Below are 20,126 nucleotides of genomic sequence, written 5' to 3'. Positions count from 1 at the left end.
GGTTGTTGTGTTTAAAATTTTAACATTTTAGTCTACATTTCTATTAAAAGAACAATTCAACTTTTTTTTTGAAATATTGATAATCAAATCTGATTTTTTTATTTAAAATTAAGAGCTAAATGTAGTTCAAAATATAAGAGTTAAACCGACAAAATAAGTAAACATTAAAGATTAAATTTATCATTATGTCTATTAAAATACATAAATAAAAGTCAAAATTCTTCATTCTCACCAATGTTATTCGAATTGAATTAAATTAATCAATTGATTACCAGGATAGAGAAAAATTTTGAAGCAAGAATAAGGACTGACGAATTCAACCAACCAAATTAATTTATTTTTATTAATTCTTAATAATTTATTTAATCTGATCTTCCGAAATTGTCGGATCAAACTGGCGAAGCTTGATTCTCACCGATCTGACGGCCAAAATAGCCCATTCTACGGATAATAACGTGAAGTCAAAACACCTTATCTTAACTCTATTAGGAAAAAGTACAGTAGTTAAATCTTCGGCTTACCCAACTCAATCAAAGTCCATGCTAAAGACAAATTCTCCATCTTTCTTCACGTGAAAAGTTTTCCGGGAAAATACAGAGAGCATTAAATAAAATTAGACGATCCCAACAAAATCCCTACTAATTCAAGTAACTACCTTCTTCTTATCATCAATTTTCTATTTCCGGGACTTTATTTTTCTTGCTTGTTACTCTTTTGTATTGTTTTTGTTAAAAGCTTGGTCACTGAAAGCGATCAAAGGTTTCGGATTCACCGTCTCATCTCATACAACAAGAAGAATCAGATATCTAGTAAGTAACTTTTAATTTTACTATGATGAATTCCTTTCTGGGTTTTCAATGATTTATCTTTTAATCCATTTTTTTACTCCCTTTCCGGTGAATGACTGAAGATATCAGGTGTAACTGAAATTGTTAAGGGTATATCTCTTATACTTAGGTTATAGTTTTTAATTTGTCTTTGTTGAATGGACAAAATGAACTCCAATGATGGCGATGTTGATTCTGATAATGGTCAGTTATTGCGTGACATTGAGGAAATAAGCAATGCCCTTTACTTGCATAAACCCTCATCACAAGCATTGATTCCTGTATCCAATTTTAGATCTAAATCTGTTGGAAGAACCCGAGTTTCGGAATCTGAAAAGGATAAGAAATCATCATCATTTTGGGATTGGAAGAAGCCTTTGAGGGCATTAACTCATATTAGGCATCATCAATTTCATATTTGTTTCTTTCTCCATGTGCATTCTATTGAAGGCTTGCCTGCTTATTTAAATGGCTTTAGCTTATGTGTGCATTGGAAGAGGAAGGATGAGTTATTGTCAACTCGTGCGGTGAGGGTTGTTGATGGAATTGCTGAATTTGAAGAAATTTTGATGCATAAATGTTGTGTGTATGGTAGTAAAAGTGGGTCTCATAATTCTGCAAAGTATGAGGTCAAGCTTTCCTTAATCTATGCTTCTGTTGTTGAGACTCCAGGGCATGATATAGGCGAGCATTGGATTGATCTCACAAGATCATTGCCGCTTTCGTTGGAGGATTTAGAAGGGGAGAAAGGATCGAGTAGATGGACAACAAGCTTTAAACTTTCTGGCAAGGCTAAGGGTGCTACACTAAATGTCAGTTTTAGTTTTTTAAATCTTACGGAGAATGGTTCTAGTGCAACGGGAGATAGCAGAGTTCATAGGATACTTCAGCATGATGGTATTTTTGTAAGTAATGTAAACCAAAGGTCTCTATCACCTCTGTCTGTTGATGTGAAGTTTGGTACTGAAATGTTGCCAAATGTAGGGCTGGAATTTTCCAAATCGATAAGCATTTTATATCAGAAACTTAATGAAGAGAGCTTACATGGTTCTTCAGTCTTAGATAAATTGTCTGAACATGTGGAGCCACTCAAACCCGATTCTGAGTCTGCTAAATATATAGATGAGGATAAAAACAAGTTTTTTGCTATTGAGCAGGGTGAAAAATGGTGTCTGAAAGATCCAACTTCAATTGAACAAAGTGCTATTCAGACTATTGATGGCTCTGTCATTGAAACTATCGATGTGGATGAGATCCTTAAAGATTGTGACACAGACATAGATGAGGTGGTGGATCCTGTTTTAAATACATCCTGCTCCAGTTGTATGCTGAAGGTTGTGGTAGACGATTGCGTACGAGAAAAGAGTAATAAATGTTCCAACCCAATGACTGTGCGAGAGCTGGAGTCTGTTTTTCATGACAAATTGGTTGCAGAATCATCAGTATCGGAACCTCCATCTGCTTTGAATGAGTTTATTGAGAATGAAAAGTTTATGGAAGGTAAATCACATTTTGAGGCTAGCGAACTGACAAATAAATCGCCAAGTTTGGATGACATTGCTGACACTGTGGCTAATGATTTCTTAAAGATGCTGGAAATTGAACATGATCCATTTAGCTTCAATTCTGACAGTGCTCTTGAATCTCCTAGAGAGCGTCTGTTGAGAGAGTTTGAAAATGAAGCCCTAGCTTCCGGTGATTTCATCCTAGATATTGGCACAGCAGGGGAAGAGGAGGAATTTGATTCCACCATTCCTGGTCTTTGTTGTGGGGATAGTTCTGAAGATTTTACTTTCTTGTCTGTTGTTCTGCCCAGCAAGGAGCAGAAGATGGAAAGTTTGTCGCTGAAAGACAGAAGGACGGTTGAAATGGTTGAAGACTTGGAGACTGAAGCTTTAATGCATGAGTGGAGCTTAGATGAGACACTGTTTCAAAGTTCTCATGTTCAAAGTGATGGTTTTGGAAGTCCAATTGTGCTTTCACCTGAATGAGATCAATTTCCTCCACTGGGAGGTGGATTTTGGCATTTCATCCCGGGAAAGGATGGATTTGTTTTGCGAGCTACGAATTCCAGGCTTTCAGAAATTTTAAAAACGTTGGCCACATGGTCTCATGCAAGTATCCAAAGCAGTTGTAGTTCCTGCAAGATTGGGTTACTGATATCAACTTTGCTTCACTTCGAATTGAGAGCCTGTCGTTGTAGGTCTATAAGTAACTTATGCCTTTCAAGGATGATAATGGAAGCTGCTTCTAGAGCTGTCGTGCTAGAAAGGTATGTAATTGTGTCAGTTGGATGAACTTATGCATTAGTCTCGGTTTTTTCTCTTTTATCCCTTTCTTGTTCTTGATATACCTGTTTATTAACAAAATCATGATTTGACAGGCAGTATGAGTTGTTTATTAGCAAGAATCATCAGAGAAAGGAAGTTTTAGGACTTCATTTTGTTACTATGAACCAGTTGGCACTTCAATGGTTGCTTTAATTCAAGTGGAGACGCACCTCTCCCTCTATTGAGACATAGGATCAATGAGAAGGGATTCCAGTTTTCAAAATCCCTGAGTTCCACATTGCAGGTTAAACACTGCAACCTTTAAGCAGTGCATATATGGGGTAGAAAAGCACAGCAGCGGTCTGGGACCCGCTGGTTGCTTGCCACTGGCACTTCTAACTCCAATAAGAATACATTTTCCAAGTCAAAGCTGATGTAAGAGTCTACCAACCAGCGATGAGAAGGTGCAGGCTGAGAATGTGCTGTGGAGTCTAACCTCTAATGGCAGATTTAGGTCCAGATTCTTGAAGCCCTGATGCCATCATCCAAATGAAGGTGTCAAAGCTTGTTTGAGATTGCAGCATTTGCCTACTTATTGAGAATATGTCTTCATTTGTAGATTGAACATGTAGCCATTTTTATCATCACTGTATGTATTATCCAACTTTTCTTGAACTTTATGTTGGAAAGGACTGTGCAGTCCTATAGGAACTGTAATCAATTCATGTTCATTTGACAAAATGAAGCATATATGTTCTAAGTTTTCTGCCTTTTCCTTTTGTTTCTCTTGCTTTGGTTGTTTATTCATGCTGTAAGTCACATGCTCACCTGTCTATAATTATAGTTATATATCGTCTCAAGTGGTCAAAGCACTCAGTTTAGCCTAGTTGACTCATGCAGTCACATAAAGAGTAGACCTCTAACAAGTTTTGGTTTCACATTATGGTATTTGTTAATCTTTATCCTCGGACTGCGATTTCCTTTGTATCAATATATCCAAAGAAAGAGACGGGAGATTTCTACCAATGGTCTGATACTTTTTTGCCTATGAAAGGAAGGCATGATTGTTCTCGACACATACTCAAACACGAGTGATGGATATATATATACATGTATGTATACGATACTCGTTTACTCTTAAACAAAACTGGATCAAACAGTTAAAACCTCAGTAAGTACCCTGAGTTTTAAGACATCAGTTGAAACTCAGGGTTCTACCAGCCAACAAATTATGTACATAACCAAAACAAGAACAAAATAAAGTTGGCCAAATTTAAAGATGCATACATGAATAAAACCGACCTCCGCCTTTCCGATATCATCTTTATGTTTCTTAATCATAATGCATGACTCAAGTATCATGCAGCTGATGTGATCGTCGATGTTGGCCCTTCTGCCGGACTTAGGTAGTGGTCAAAAACAAAACCACTGATTCAAGAAACACTTTGGTGATTATGGATCCCCTCATAAGTTGTAATGACATAACTTGGATCCTCTCCATCTCTTTCAACTCTTTTCTTCACAGGGCATCCTTCAATCAAACATTTGTAGTAGTTCCTATGAATCAATTAATAAGAAAATGAATGAAAACATACGTAAAACATGTACCTTGAATACAAATATTATATATATATATACCTTGGATTTGGGCTGTTCTTCACCATTTTCTTCCCATATTTCCTCCACCTGTACCCATCATCCAGTATTTCAATCTCAGACTTGGTCTTGAATGCATATCTTTCTTTGAATTCCGACATCTCTCCCACAGTTTCACTTTCTCCTGTTTTAACATAACAAAGATGGATAATTTTCAGTAATATTAGGAGCTCAAGATATTTAATCATGTTAGAGCATCGTGCTGATTACACAAAAATAATTTTTTTTTAGGTGCCATTGAAAACCGGTACACCTACAAGGTTTTATCTCCAACCGATTCTAGGAGCACCTCTTGCCTCTGAAAAACAAGCACATGGTGTGGTGCTAATGCATGCAAACGTGGTTTAAACCCAAGATCTCTTAGCTATAGAGATACTTTGGGCAACCGACATACCAATGCCCTAAGTCCTTCTTAGAGACGGGAGACAAAACTTTAACAGTGCGTCGTTTTTCTTCAACACGATGACACTAATACTCTAACTAAGTAATGACAATTTTTTTTTGTCTTACTGTTATCATCTGGGGCTGGAATAAGTAGGCTGCCATTGCAAGCAAATTCATCAAACAATTCATTGGCTTGATTAAAAGGATTCTCAATTGTCCCTGAGATCATAGCTCCTCTATAACCCTCATGCAGCCAACCATCAAAATAAGCATCAGGGAACTCGAACTTGGTTCGACCGGCACAGCCGCTTTCCGGCGAGTTTGGCAATCCAAATTTGTTATTAAACATCTCGATAATGAAACTGAACAATAATATATGCATGTATTATATACTGAGCTTATAATAAATCATCAGAGGTGGCTTCCCTATGAAGTTCCAGTGACATTGCAGGAAGCTTCAATCGTAAATGCAGAAAAGGCTAATATTGGTGAGAAATTTGGGTCCCATTTACATGCCATTAAGAAGTTTAATGGAAATGGGGTTTCCCCAAGGAGACCAAGACTTTCATTTTCATTTTTTGTGGGTGTGAATTTAGCTTTTTCAAATATCAGTCTCGTGCTTAGACTAACCCTTCAAAACGTTGTTAACTGTTGAAGAAGACCAGTCAAAAAGTGATTGTGACTTCACTGTACCTGCACCATTACATTGTTTAACCAATAGCAATAAATTGGCTGTTGTCTTAGACTTGACTCTTGACCACTAGCTTTTATGGCAAAATCCAGAAGTTATTACAGTGAAGTTCAACCGTAGACAAAACACATGCTCATCATTCATTAAGACAGAAGAGTAGCTATGAATATGATGATGATCTCCTCCACTCAAGATTCCTTCACCACCCCACTAAGTTCATTTGAAACTTCCATTGTCACCTGTCATTGTAACCTTTTTTAAATTTCCTCGCTCTCCTGAGTTGACTCGTCAGCTCAGCTCATTGGCTGGTTTGCTTTACCAATTGTATTTGTTTATGATCAGAGATCAGATTAAACCACAACTTGGGTTAAAGTCACCGCATCTTTAGGCGGCGTTTCTTTTATTATGGGTAAATTTTAAAATAGTCACTTTTATTTACTCATATTACATTTTAGTTACTTATATTTAAAATATTATGTTTTAGTTACTTATGATAACATGTAGTAACATTTTAATCACTGAGCCATTAATTACTGTTAATGGTGTAATGGTAAGCTGATGTGACACTTAAATCATCATTTCAAATAAAAATTTTAGATTAAATTATATAATTAGTCCTCTTATTTTTTTTGTTTTGAGCAATTTATTTTCTGATATTATTTTAACTTTTTTTTCTTTATTTTTCATTCTTTTATGCTTCTCTCTTTGTTTTCCTCCCTTTCCCATCTTTTTTAACAATTTAATTTTTTTATTTTTTTGTTTTTTTTAGAGATGAAGAAGAGAAAGAAGGAAGAAAATGAAAAAGAAAGTGAAGTTAAAAGAACATAAAACAAAAAAAATAGAGATGAATGGTATAATTTAACCTAAAATTTTTAAATTTTAACAAATAAATTTAACAATTAGATTTTAACAGTTAGATTTAAGCATGAAAAGCTTGATAAATTCGATAGATTGAAAGATAGCGAAGATGGGAGTAAGTTGTTGGGATATATTATACCTTGATTAAACAATTTAAAGCCGCTGTTGTTTTTCATCAAATGACGAAGAAACCATTTTTAAAGCTTGTTTTTAAGAACATTGTGATTGATTTGTGTTGCACAATCATACTTTCTATTACTTCTTAAATTTATATATACATCTTTGTATTCATACCATGATCATAAATCGAAAAATTCAATAAACAGAGCTGTTGGCCCATGTCATCTTCTAGTACTGGAATATTCAGATCAAAGGTTGCGTCAAGAGGATTTAAAGAGAGTTTAATCAATATTTAAAGTAAAAGGGTATGGTGTCGGGAGCAGAGTAAGATGCCATTTTGGAAATGGCAGAGGATCACCACGAGTAGAACAAACATCAATTTATCATTATCAACTATAACATAATTCCATCACAAACCCCAAAAACTGGAAGCGACACATCAACCAGAATTATTTAAAGGCCAAAACAACATTAACTAAAAACAAAAACAACGCTCTTCAACAAATCTCGACGTCAATGGTCTTAGGCTTCTTAGGTTCAGGCGGTGGCAATTTCTCCACCGTCACAGTCAAAACCCCATCTTTACACACCGCCGTTATACAATCCCTATTCGCATTCTCCGGCAACACAAACTTCCTCATCAACTTCCCCACCCTCCTTTCCATCCGAATATACTTCGCCCCTTCTTTCTCTTCCTCTCGCATCCGCTCTCCGCTTATCAACAGCACATTCTCTTCCTCCACTTGCACCTTTATATCCCCCGGTTTCAGCCCCGGCATGTCGACAACGAACACGTACGACTTCGAGTCCTCTTTGATGTCCGCCGGTGTCGCCGCCATGGCTTTGGCGTCTCGTACGTAGGTCCTCGATGCGGCGTTGGGGTTGTTCTTGTTATCACCGTCTTCGTGGAGGTCCATCATGTGGTGGAGGGTATGGAACAGTGGGGAATCGAAACCCATGATTCTGAAATCCATTGTTTTGGGCAAGAATGGTGACTTTCGATCTTTTCTTTCTTTCTTTTTTGCTGTGTTTTTTGGATGGGAATTTGTGTTATATTTAGAAATGCTTGGCTATGAAGGTTCCAAGGGGAATTTACGAGAGTTTTCTGGAAGGTTTTTTTACTTTCTTTTTCTAGAGTTTCTGGAATGTTGCATATGGAGAAAAGTTGTTACGCTAATTGCGAATCATTAGTTTGTTTCTTTTAGGTTAAAAGATTTAATCCTTATATTTTTATTCGGTAATTGTTTTTATTTTTTAAATTTTAATATTTTAGTTCTTATAAGATGATAATTATCAAATTTATTAAGTTTTATTATTTTTTTAAATTTAATTTAGTAAATATGTTATTATTTTCAAAAAATATAGGAATTTACAATAATTTAATTGAATAATATTGATTAAATCTATAACTGTACGCATAGAACAAGATTATATTTAACTGTTACCATTTAGGCTAGAACTAAAATTTAATATTTTAAAAAAATATAAAGACTAAAATTGAACAATTTAAAAAATACAAAAATTAAATTTTATCAAAATACAAAACTTTTATAAAATACAAGCACCATTACAAAATTCAATCTTTTATTTATTCTTTTTTAACTTTTCTATTGAGAAGAGTTATATATATATATTATTCTGGTTAAAATATATTGTTAGTCCCTATACTTTTATAGTACTTGAGATTTAGCCCTTATATTTAAAAAGTTAAAAATTTAATTTTCTTACTTTTTCAATTTAAAAATATTAATCCAATCATTATCGTTGTTGGTTATTTCTATTAGAACTTGTCAATCTAACATGCTTATTTTCTAGTACAACGTTAATATGGGCCACAACTTAAGGTTGGATAAAATTAAGCTAATATATATATTTTAAATCGATACGATAAAAATATCAGATTGATTCTATATTTTACAAGTATTGCAAATACAATTATATTAATAAAGTCAACAATTAAATTGTTAAAATATCAATTATAAAAAGTTAATAAAATATATACAATGATGTTAATTTTATATGAGTATAAATAGATTATTATCTTGTTATTTACTAAATTATTCAAAAATTTTCATTTAAGTCACTAAACTATTAAAATTGTTATTGCATAATCTTCTCCATTCACACCGCCTATATTAATCAGAAGCTTTTTTTCCATTCTCTTTTATAGTTTAGTTTTTGTATTCATAAAACAACTTTGAACATCTCATATTAACGAACCAAAATTCAAATAGTTTTTTTCTCCGATCTTTGACACTAACCGTTAGATCGACTTGGATTTAAAGTATATTCTTTAACTCATTGATGGGTATTGATCTACCGTACCGATCATCACTTGAAGCGTGCTAGTCAGACCTTAAAAAGAAAAAACTTAACTTTGCTAGTGAAATTATATGCACTAGCTAGACCTAATCCAACCCACTTTCCCTCCATTAACACCTTGTATATAATACAGGGTAGAGGTGTTTCACCACTGAAAATGGTTACCAAATGCAGCATGGCTTGACCTGTTCCCATTCTCCATCTCTCACATATATAAGCGCACAGGTCCACGTTGCTGGTCCTTTTATATGAACAGGTTTTAGGTGTTTTAGAGATCCAAATGGTGAAGAAAAGCTCACCCCCATTGTTAAGCAGCAACTCAAATGGATGGCAAGCAACAACACTCCCAGGCCACCTGCTTGAACCCATGTGTTAGCTTAAACAAGCCTAGCTAACACCCAATTGCCTATTGACAAAAGATGAAGCCTTGAAGACATTGCAAAGACCTGGTTTTTTTTTTTTTTTGTAAGAATTGAAAATAAAGTGTGGGTTATTTTTTGTATTGGGAGTAAATGTTGGACATGTTTGATTTAATACCCTAGAAGAACTAAAATATCACCGTATTTCCTTCCATTTGTAGCTTTATATAAAATACAAGTAGCTGTAGTTTGTATATATTACTTGGTGTGAGTTGGTTGGTTCATATTAGAGTTTGAAATATTTTTTTCTTAGTTAGAATACAAAATGCTTGAATATAGAGACAAGATTCAAACATTAAACAAGTTTCAATCCCAATGGTAGGAAGAAAATGATTCTCAACCTGTTTACAGATATTCGTTTTTTTTTTCTTTTTCTTTTTTTGTGATAATCCTACACATACAATTCATGAAGACTTCCTAGGTTAAAAGGACACATTGACTAAGAACATTAACTCGAGTACATCACCTAGAAAAAGAGTTAGTAGTCCATGATGCCGGAATTCACATAAGAGGCGCTTACCAGACATCAAGAAGGCCGTGCACTCTTGTTGCCGCTGCACGATGGGCATTTGTACTGCTTAATATGCTCTGCCCTTGCTGGTGTAATCTTTACACATTTTCCATGGAACCATTTCTCACAGATATCACAGCAAATCCATAATTCATCATCTGCATAATTCTCCCCACAAGCCCCACATAATGCCTCTCCATGCTCATCCTCATCTTCCTCTTCGATACCATCATCAACCTCATCCTGTGATGGCACTGCTTTTTTTTCAAAAGGAAAAAGAACATAGGGTCCCCTTCGAAACGTAAATAGTTATCTTATTTCTACCATTCAACGAATAGCACGGAAATATTGATAAACTAAAATGCACAATTTCATCGGCTTTATGTCCAAATGAACTATACTTCCACCATTAGGGATTTTACTATCTCAACCCACCCTAACTTTCTATCATACAAACAGATTAATATTTAATGAAATATCTAAGCAAGAAAATTTTCCAAACCTTAGAGTTTGATTTAGACTTCTTGCTGCTATGATTTGAAACCAATAATTTCTCGTTTGTATGTTTCTTAGCTGATCCTGTCACAACTTCAAATATTGTTGGAAGATCATTTATCATATTGAAAAGGCGTTCCCTACATCACGTTAACCAGCACAGTATTATTGAGGAAAGGACATAGCTCAAAATATAGCATGCCTGTAGCTACATGCAAGTCCCATATGCAGCACCCCGATTTAACACACTAACACATGCTAAGCCTAGAATTACTATTTACTGGTACACTGTATGACCTTTACTCAGAAGCCTAAATTTATGGATCAGACGGATCATACTTTGGAATGGATGACAACTAGGACTTCAAAGTTATCTGCATTAACACCTGCCTTCAGCATTTTTATGGACGAAATAAACTAGTCGACAATGCAATAAATGTTCAATAAAAGCCTTATAAATAGGTATTATATGCTTCCCAAAGCAAGTAGCAAATTCTAGCCAAATTAAACAAGTTTCAACAAATGTACTAACCATCTAAGAGAATCCATTTATTGCAAATGAGTAGCTTAGCATATAAAACACTACAAGAGATTTGGCTGAACCGTGGCTGGTTTAGTGTGCATGCCTACCAAGCAGCTTAGCATATTTACACCTAGAACATGTAAATAAGCCAAGACAGGAGACGACACTCAGGCAAGAAAAAAATATACCTATCAGTTTTATAGAATCCAAATCTAGCACCAAAATAGAAAGCCACAGAAAGTAACCACGCATCACTGTGTACAGCAACTAAAGATAACCAGTCCCTTTCTTGCATCCCATCTCTAGCGAAGTTAATACCGAGTGCAGGCTCTGGAAGCTCGGGAGGCACCTCTTCAGCAGGTAGATTCACTTCCCATTGTTCACTTGGAAATCCATAAAGGCAAAGATTCTCCTTTTCTATAATCGAAATTTTTTAATTTTAATCAACTTATTTTAGGCATTTAAAGACCCTAACAAGATAAAACGAGTAAAAGCAAGGGTATGGCAACCCAATTTTCTACTCAGGGCATAAAGTTAAACAACAATAAGCTATAGCCTATAACCATAGATACCATCACATGCACTAAAGTTCATTTCAATTATACTAAACTTTAAACTACTTAACCAACACCTGTTTAAGGGTATGACTCGGCTTAACTCCGGACCAGACACTGGGGGGCTCTACAATGACTGGGTTTGAATTTCTACTAAATTTATATTAAAAATACCTTGAAAATAAAAACTGTAACTTTAATTCTTCAGCTAAGTCATTTGGCCCGGCGAATCATATACAAAACCCAGCAGCAAAGTCCCGATTTCAAGGAAAAAAAAAACAAAAACGCAGTACCTGGATCACACTGCTGGAAAAACTCTCCCACATCTGCAAAGAAAACCAGACCCAAAACTTAAATTAAATAAAAATAAACTTTAAAATGATAGAAAATGTGGATTTTCCTTTCAAGAAAAAGAAAAAGAAACGCATTACCAGTAGTAAGGGCTTTAATCATGCCAGCACGGCGACCCTTGAAATCTCGAAAGACTTCTTCAACGGTACGCGGGTTGTAAGCGTCCATTAGCCACACTAATTCTTCTCTTTCGAGCGAGGATCGTGAAGCACAGGGAGAGAGAAAGAGAGGAAAGAAATGGAGGGAAAGTAAAAGATTTGCAAAGAAAGTTGAAAAATAAGAAAAGAAAAAAAATTATGAGTATTTGACTGACCCCTCTCTTTGCATTTCTCTCGGTTTGGAGGGAGAAAGAAGGAAATACAGAATTGGGCGAAATTCGAAATACAAAATATTTGGGGTTTTCCTAATTAAGCGGATTTGATGAGACAGGGAAGAGACTGTTGCTCTGATTTTTGGCCCAATGTAAAAAAGAAAAGGGAAAAAGAACCCTAAATGGAAAAGCCCCCTTCCAATGAAATCAAATAAAAAAACCCAAAATGTCAAAAGGGGTGGTTCTCCCTTCCAATGAAATTAAACCAATGTGTTTGAAACATAATTATGGTGGAATCGATTAAACCAGTACTTTTCTGTTCTCAATTGGTTTAAATCAAATAAATTACAAAAAAAAAATCATAAAAATTTTAAAATTAAATTCAACCGCTAATTTAATTAATTTGCAAGTTGGTACTCTAACTTATTTCCGATCTTTAAAACAATGATTTAAACCAATTTAACTCATCAATTTAAATATATATTTATTCAATTTAGACTTGTCTTTTATAACTCGAAAATTCAATATGATATGATCAATTCAGCTTGAATTTAATTAACTTAAAAACTAACACAAACTCAAAACCACCCCAAATCCAAAATCACTCAAATTTAAAACAACTTAAATCCAATATGACTCGAACAAGTATTTTGAAATGTTCATGACCAAAACAACCCAAACCTGAAATATATCAGACCCAAACTAACCTAACCCAACAAATTGAGCCTCAAATTTAAATGATCCGACACGATCTAATCCAAAATCAATCTAGCCCATAGGTCATATTTATTAGTTACCACTTTTTAAAATGGATAACTAAATAAACTGAACTTCCCGACTATTTTTATTTCTAAAATTTTTTTACATAATATAAAAGAAATACAGTTCCATGATAAACCATAAGAATTTTGAGCATGAATGGGGAACCTGTTACTGGCATTATGAGCTGCAGTGGGCATATGCTGTTGTTCTTTTATGTTCTTGATTATGTTCTAAACACAAATGCATAAACCATCTTTCCAAGCCAAAAGGAGAAGCAAAAGATGAATTTCAGATGATTAAATACAATGCCAATCAAGAACCATCAATCGGAATGCCAAATACAAGTTTTAAGGAATGGCGCTCAGCGCTGACTGATTCTCCATCTTGTCTCTGGCGGGGAAGCAAATTCCACAATGCTGCCGCTCAGGGTATGTAGCTCGTTGCTGCAACATTTTAGCCATTGTAAAACAAGGAATGCTGTGTTGTCACCAACATAGGGAATTGAATCTCAGCAGTGTGAGAGATACCTAATGGTGCTCCCATCAGATGAATATCAAATTTATTCAGACTGCTAAAGCCTGCAGGGTGATGAGTAACGAATCCCTTTTGCGTTTCCACCATCACAAACTCTCTTCTCCATGGAGTTCCTTACTTGAGACTTCGAGTTTTTTTGCAGATGCTCATCTAAGATTCTTCTCTAACAAGTTTATTCAGACTGCTAAAGCCTGCAGGGTCATGAGTAAAGAACATTTCATGTTTCCACCGTCACGAGTTCTCTTCTCTGCTGTTTTCCTTACTTGAATCTTGGGTTATTTGCAGATGCTTATCTAAGATTTTTCTATAACCATCCCTTTCAACCACAGGGAATGTCCTACAAATGTCCTCGAAAAAGTTTTCAGCCTTTTCAATCATCCCTTCCGCACACAGCATTTTGACAAAAACCGAGAAGCTCTCTGAACTAATGATATAACTCTTGCCAATCATTTCATTAAAAACTTGCATTGCCATATCTTCATTTCCGGCCCTACTGTATCCCTCAAGCATACAACCATACATTGTAGCATCAACAGGAATACCATATCGAAGCATGTCATCGACTAGATATCCAACCTCTCGCATCCTACCTTCGGTCCCACAAAGACCACATATGACAGTTCTATATGACACAGAATTCGGCATGCAACCCATTTGCGGCATCTGTTTTAGAAGCAAAACAGCTCTATCAAGTGCATTTAACTCGACGAGAGCTCTAAACATTGAATTAAAACAACTTACATTGTGACTAAACCCTCTTTCACACATTCCCTTCAAAAGGAAAATTGCTTCATCAATCTTCCTCAACTTGCAATATTCCTTCACAACAACAATATATGCTTTTGCATCCAAATTCATATTACAACCAGCCATCCATTTAAAATATTCAAGGGCTTCTAAAGACCTCCCTGCAACAGCTAGCCCTTTCAATATATTCAAATGAGTTGCAGTATTATCCTTTACTCCATTCAACCTCATCTCGGTTATCATCTTCTTTGCCTCGTCTACTTCCCCTTTAAGACACAAAGCATATATAATAGCATTATAAGTAACAACATTAGGTGAGCAACCCGCTTTCATCATCATATTCAAACACCTCTTTGCCTCAACAAATTCTCCTTTTCTACAATACCCATCAATCAAAGTAGTGTAAGTCACAACATCGGGCAAGGAATCCGCCTCGGTTAATATCTTATCGAAAACCAAACTTGCACTCTCTAAATCACCGTTCTTACAATACCCATTAATCAAAGTGTTACAAGCAATCAAATTCGGCTTGCAAGGCATTTCATCTAACACCTTTCGTGCACTCTCAACCATCCCTTTTTTACATAAACCTCTCATCAATATAGTATAAGAAGACACATCAGGTTCAACCACACCTTCCTTCACAACGTTATCAAACAAGGTTTCAACTAAATCTATCAAATTAGCCTTAACTAAAACACCCAAAATCGAATTAAACGAATAAAAATACTTATCTTTCTCAAAGGATTTCGCTTTATTAAACCAAAAGATAGCAGCTTTAATATTACCTCTATCCCCATACGCCTTGATGATTTTACCCACGAAGAAATCAGAGAGCTTTTGGGATTTCTCAAGGAGTTTGACTGTAGGGTGGAATAAAGAGTGGCGAAGGAGGAGATCTGTGATGGCTTCATAACAAGTGTGATTGTGGGAATAGTTGTTGGGGTTTGGGTTTGGGTTTGATGCCCAGTTGAAGAAGAACAAAGCGTGGTAAGGGTTGGTTTGTTTGTGGATGACAAGGGTGACTAAGTTTGGGTCTAGGAAAGGTGAGAAGCGGCTTAGAGGGGATGATGTGAGGTTGATGGGGATGGGGTTTCTTGGGTTTAGGGTTTGAAGAAGGGAAGTTATGGAGTTTACGATAGGGATGAGGTCCAAGGCTTGTGCCGAATTGGCAATGGCCCTGGTTGATGGCGGTGCCATGGAAGCTTGTTTTTACATGCCTTACTCGCAGTGCAATTTAGGTATATGTATGGCCTTAATGATCCTCGAAAAGGCATAAGGAACATTTTAGGGAAAAGTAGTATGCGGTGAAACTAGAGTTATAGATGGTTGGGACGGGCCAAATAAAAATTTAGGCTCTTTTTTAGGTGCGTGTTTTACCGGATCTGAAAAATTGGTTTTAAATTTTGTTCAACCCCAAGTCAAATAAATGAGGTAAAATTTAAATTTGGTCCGGTCCAACCCGTATTAAAATTTTTATATAAAAATAAATTTAAAAAATATAATACACTAAAAATATTAAAATAAATATATTTTTGAACAAATAATTCTTTTTAAATATGTAATTAAATAATATTAAGATAAGTGTAATTTAGCGAACAAATATATTTACAAAATTAGTAATAAAACAAAAGTTATACAATATCCAAACAATAAAAATAAAATAATAGCAATATAATAGCGAAATTATAGTAAAATTATAGCAAAACAATAAAAAAAATAGTGTCAAAACAACAACAATATTTTTTGGCAAATTCAGGTCGAGCTAAACCTGGGTTAAAAAAGCTTACTCGAAGCCCAACCCATTAATCTTAGAATATAATAGTATAAATTATTATTTAATTGATATTATCTTATTAAATTAATGAAAAATATATGAATTAAAGCCAAATGTACGATAATAAAATATATATGTGTAATAAAAATAAGCATACAATTGTAATTCATGGATTTAAATTACTTATTATTTAAGTAAATAGATCTTTATTATTTATTATTAAGTAAAAGATATTTATTAGTTAAATAATTATATTATAAGATTTTTATGTGATAAATAAATTAAAACATGACAAATGTATGAATTACTTAAATAATAAATAATAAATATCTATTTACTTAAATAATAAGTAATTTAAATCCATGAATTACAATTGTATGCTTATTTTTATTACACATGTATATTTTATTATCATACATTTGGCTTTAATTTATATATATTTCATTAATTTAATAAGATAATATCAATTAAATAATAATTTATACTATTATATTCTAATATTAATTAATAATAACTTAAATCATTAAAAATCTTTAGATTTTTCTCATCGTTTTGCTGCCTCAATTATTACTTAACGGTATATTTCCCATTTTGGTCCTTTACATTCTCTTTTAATCTATAATTCAACTTTTACCCCTTATTCAATCTAGTCCTTCTTCCTATTTTCTCTTAATTAAGCTAAATTCACTTAATTAAAACCTAATTAAACACACTACTAGACTCATAAATATTTCTAATAATTATTTACAAACCCATTTTGTTAAGACGGAGGCCCGATAATGTACTTTTCTGATGCCCGTGAATTTTGGGTCATTACATTTCTCCACCCCTTAATAAATTTCGTCCTCGAAATTTACCTGAGAAGAGATGAGGATATTGCACTCTCATAGTTTCTTCTGATTCCCAAGTTGCTTCTTCCTCATTATGATTTCTCCACAATACTTTTACTAGAGGAACCCGTTTGTTTCTCAACTCTTTCACTTCTCGAGCTAATATCTGAACTGACTCTTCTTCATAAGATAAATCTGATGGAATTTCAATGTCTTCAGTGGGAATGATATGTGAAGGATCCGACCTATATCTTCGAAGCATAGAAACATGGAAAACATCGTGAATCTTCTGTAACTCTGGAGGTAAAGCTAGTCAATAAGCCACCCGTCTAATTCTTTCCACTATTTCATACGGCCCAATAGAACTAGGATTCAATTTTATTTTTCGGCCAAACCTTAAAACTTTCTTCCAATGCGATACTTTAAGGAATACCTTATCCCTAACAGAGCATTCAATGTCTCGTCATTTCAAATCTGCGTAAGATTTCTGTCTGTTGAAGGCGGCTTTCAGTATATCTTTAATCTTTTTAACAGTTTCCTCTGTCTCTTGAATCAACTCCAGCCCAACTATTTTTCTTTCATTTAGTTCCGTCCAACATACAGGCGATCTATACCTTCTACCATATAAAGCCTCATACGGAGCCATTTGAATACTAGATTGGAAACTATTATTATAAACAAACTTGGCCAATGGTAAATAACGTTCCCAACCTGATTCAAAATCAATGATACAAGCTCGAAGCATATCTTCTAATATCTGAATTACTCGCTCAAACTATCTGTCGGTTTGCAGATGAAATGCAGTGCTAAAATTAAGTCACGTACCCAATGACTCATGTAACTGCTTCCAAAATCTTGATGTAAATCAAGGATCCCGATCTGAAATTATCGATACTGAAATACCGTGTAATCTAACAATTTTTCGGATATAAACCTCGGCAAGCTTCTGTATTGACCAGTCGGTTCTAACTGCTATAAAATGAGCTGACTTTGTGAGTCGATCGACAATTACCCAGATGACATTCTTTTTACTCAAACTATCTGTCGGTTTGCAGATGAAATGCAGTGCTAAAATTAAGTCACGTACCCAATGACTCATGTAACTGCTTCCAAAATCTTGATGTAAATCAAGGATCCCGATCTGAAATTATCGATACTGAAATACCGTGTAATCTAACAATTTTCCGGATATAAACCTCGGCAAGCTTCTGTAGTGACCAATCGGTTCTAACTGCTATAAAATGAACTGACTTTGTGAGTCGATCGACAATGACCCAGATGACATTCTTTTTACTCACTGACAATGACAATCCCATAACAAAACCTATGGTAATGCAATCCCATTTCCACTTGGGAATATTAATAGGCTGTAACAAACCTGTCGGTACCTGATGTTCTGCTTTTACCCGTTGACAAGTCAGACATTTACCGACATACTCGACTATATCTTTCTTCATTCCTGGCCACCAATATAACTCCCGAAAATCATGATACATCTTCGTTCCATCGGGATGCAAAGCAAAGGCACTATCATGTGCTTCTCGCAAAATCAACTCTTTAAGTTTAGAAACAACTAGAATACAAATCAAAATTTGAAACCTCAAACAATCATGTTCATCAATACTAAAATTTTCTACCATACCATTCCGTATCATTTATCTTTTCTTCTTCAACTTTTCATCTTTTAACTGTGCTGCTCTGATTTGATCAAACATTACCGGCTTAACTCTTAACTCAGCTAACAAACTTCCATCATCATTAATACTAAGCCGAGCGAACATTGCCCGTAATTCAACTGCTGCTTTTCTGCTCAATGCATCTGCTACCACATTTGCCTTTCTTGGTTGATAATCTATAACATAATCATAATCTTTCAGAAGTTCTATCCATCGTCTTTGTCTCAAATTCAACTCATTTTATGACAGAAGATATTTGAGACTTTTATGATCAGTGTAAATATAACATTTCTCACCATACAAGTAATGCCTCCAAATCTTCAATGCAAAGATTACAGCAGCTAACTCCAAATTGTGTGTCGGATAGTTGCGTTCATGTGGTTTCAACTGTTGAGATGCATAAGCTGTTACTTTTCCATCTTGCATCAATACACAACCCAAACCATTCAGAGAAGTATCACTGTACACAACAAAATCCTTCTCAACTCTGGTAATGTTAAAATAAGTGTCTCAATCAACATCTGCTTCAGTGTCTCAAAACTCCTCTGGCATTGATCATCTCAGATAAAAGAAACATTTTTTTTAGCAGTTTTATCATCGGTAATGCTATTTTCGAAATTCCATTAACGAACCTTCAGTAGTACCCGACTAAACCCAGAAAACTGCATACCCCAGACACATTCTTTGGTGCCTTCCATTGAACAATAACCTCGACCTTCTTTGGATCAACTCTAATCTCATCAGCAGATACAACATGTCCTAAGAATACTACCTCTGATAACCAGAATTCACATTTACTCAGCTTCCCATACAACTATTTTTCTCGCAAAATCTTTAACATTGTTCTGAGATGTTGATCATGTTCTACCTCAGTCTTCGAATAAACCAATATATAATCAATTAAAACCACCATAAATTGATCTAAATACGACTGAAAAATGCAGTTCATCAAAACCATGAAAGCAGCTGGAGCATTAGTCAACCCGAACGACATCACCAAAAATTCATAATGACCATACCGAGTAGAAAATGCAATATTCGGCACATCACTTTCTTTTACTTTCAGTTGATAATACCCAGATCTCAAGTCAATCTTCGAAAATACTGAACCTCATTTTACCTGATCAAATAAATCATCTATACGAGGCAACGGATACTAGTTCTTGATCGTTACTTTGTTCAACTGTCGATAATCAATACAAAGCCGCATTGATCCATATTTCTTTTTAACAAACAATATCGGAGCTCCCCAAGGTGAAATACTCAGTCTAATGAATCCACGATCTAACAAATCTTGTAACTGTATCTTTAATTCTTTTAATTCAGTAGGCGACATTCGATACGGAGGTACAGAGATTAGAATTGTAACTGGATAAACTTCAATAACAAATTCAACCTCTCATTCAGGTGGTAAGCCCTGTAGTTCTTCAGGGAATACATCTGGAAACTCACATACAGTTCTGATCTCGCTGCACTGACTACCAATCGAATCAGAATTAATAACATAAG

The 20,126-nt window shown here is 34.8% G+C and overlaps 5 protein-coding genes across 13 annotated transcripts; 1 reads left to right on the top strand and 4 right to left on the bottom strand.

Annotated features, from left to right (window-relative positions):
* The first annotated feature begins 526 nt into the window (after nt 1–526).
* LOC107953897 (protein PLASTID MOVEMENT IMPAIRED 1-RELATED 2) lies at nt 527–3,861 on the top strand. 2 transcript variants are annotated; one of them, XM_041097033.1, is made up of 4 exons: nt 529–647; nt 736–809; nt 911–3,099; nt 3,211–3,861. In XM_041097033.1, the coding sequence occupies exon 3, from the start codon at nt 986–988 to the stop codon at nt 2,816–2,818; it is 1,833 nt and encodes a 610-aa protein (XP_040952967.1). In that variant the 5' UTR covers nt 529–647; nt 736–809; nt 911–985; the 3' UTR covers nt 2,819–3,099; nt 3,211–3,861. The 2 variants fall into 2 exon arrangements, with proteins under 2 accessions (XP_040952968.1, XP_040952967.1); XM_041097034.1 differs by having other exon boundaries at nt 527–809.
* Nucleotides 3,862–4,234: 373 nt separating this feature from the next.
* LOC107953898 (probable WRKY transcription factor 50) lies at nt 4,235–5,653 on the bottom strand. Of its 2 annotated transcripts, none has more exons than XM_016889340.2 (3): nt 5,264–5,653; nt 4,736–4,877; nt 4,235–4,628 (listed from the first exon to the last, which is right to left on the bottom strand). In XM_016889340.2, exons 1-3 carry the CDS (start codon nt 5,517–5,519, stop codon nt 4,604–4,606), a joined length of 423 nt encoding a protein of 140 aa, XP_016744829.1. In that variant the 5' UTR covers nt 5,520–5,653; the 3' UTR covers nt 4,235–4,603. The 2 variants fall into 2 exon arrangements, with proteins under 2 accessions (XP_016744829.1, XP_016744828.1); XM_016889339.2 differs by having other exon boundaries at nt 4,235–4,654; nt 5,264–5,635.
* Nucleotides 5,654–7,170: 1,517 nt separating this feature from the next.
* Nucleotides 7,171–8,054, bottom strand: LOC107953900 (17.1 kDa class II heat shock protein). Its single transcript, XM_016889341.2, has one exon. It carries the CDS (start codon nt 7,778–7,780, stop codon nt 7,304–7,306), a length of 477 nt encoding a protein of 158 aa, XP_016744830.1. The 5' UTR covers nt 7,781–8,054; the 3' UTR covers nt 7,171–7,303.
* An 890-nt stretch (nt 8,055–8,944) lies between these two features.
* LOC107953902 (PHD finger protein ALFIN-LIKE 4) lies at nt 8,945–12,650 on the bottom strand. 7 transcript variants are annotated; one of them, XR_001699374.2, is made up of 6 exons: nt 12,062–12,619; nt 11,924–11,956; nt 11,265–11,493; nt 10,561–10,693; nt 10,068–10,312; nt 8,945–9,574 (listed from the first exon to the last, which is right to left on the bottom strand). XR_001699374.2 is itself a non-coding variant. In XM_016889344.2 (6 exons), the coding sequence occupies exons 1-5, from the start codon at nt 12,147–12,149 to the stop codon at nt 10,074–10,076; spliced, it is 711 nt and encodes a 236-aa protein (XP_016744833.1). In that variant the 5' UTR covers nt 12,150–12,590; the 3' UTR covers nt 8,949–9,574; nt 10,068–10,073. The 7 variants fall into 7 exon arrangements, 5 of the variants coding, with proteins under 5 accessions (XP_016744833.1, XP_040952966.1, XP_016744835.1 ...); XR_005915884.1 differs by having other exon boundaries at nt 8,948–9,483; nt 12,062–12,620; XM_016889344.2 differs by having other exon boundaries at nt 8,949–9,574; nt 10,068–10,301; nt 12,062–12,590.
* Nucleotides 12,651–13,044: 394 nt separating this feature from the next.
* LOC107953901 (pentatricopeptide repeat-containing protein At1g05670, mitochondrial) lies at nt 13,045–15,665 on the bottom strand. The gene has a single exon (XM_016889342.2). The coding sequence runs from the start codon at nt 15,532–15,534 to the stop codon at nt 13,819–13,821; it is 1,716 nt and encodes a 571-aa protein (XP_016744831.2). The 5' UTR covers nt 15,535–15,665; the 3' UTR covers nt 13,045–13,818.
* Nucleotides 15,666–20,126: the final 4,461 nt, after the last annotated feature.

This window comes from Gossypium hirsutum, chromosome D07 (assembly GCF_007990345.1).
Source record: "Gossypium hirsutum isolate 1008001.06 chromosome D07, Gossypium_hirsutum_v2.1, whole genome shotgun sequence".
NCBI lineage: Eukaryota > Viridiplantae > Streptophyta > Magnoliopsida > Malvales > Malvaceae > Gossypium > Gossypium hirsutum.
Note: the sequence above shows the minus strand (reverse complement) of the source record. Positions and strands in the feature narration are given on the sequence as shown.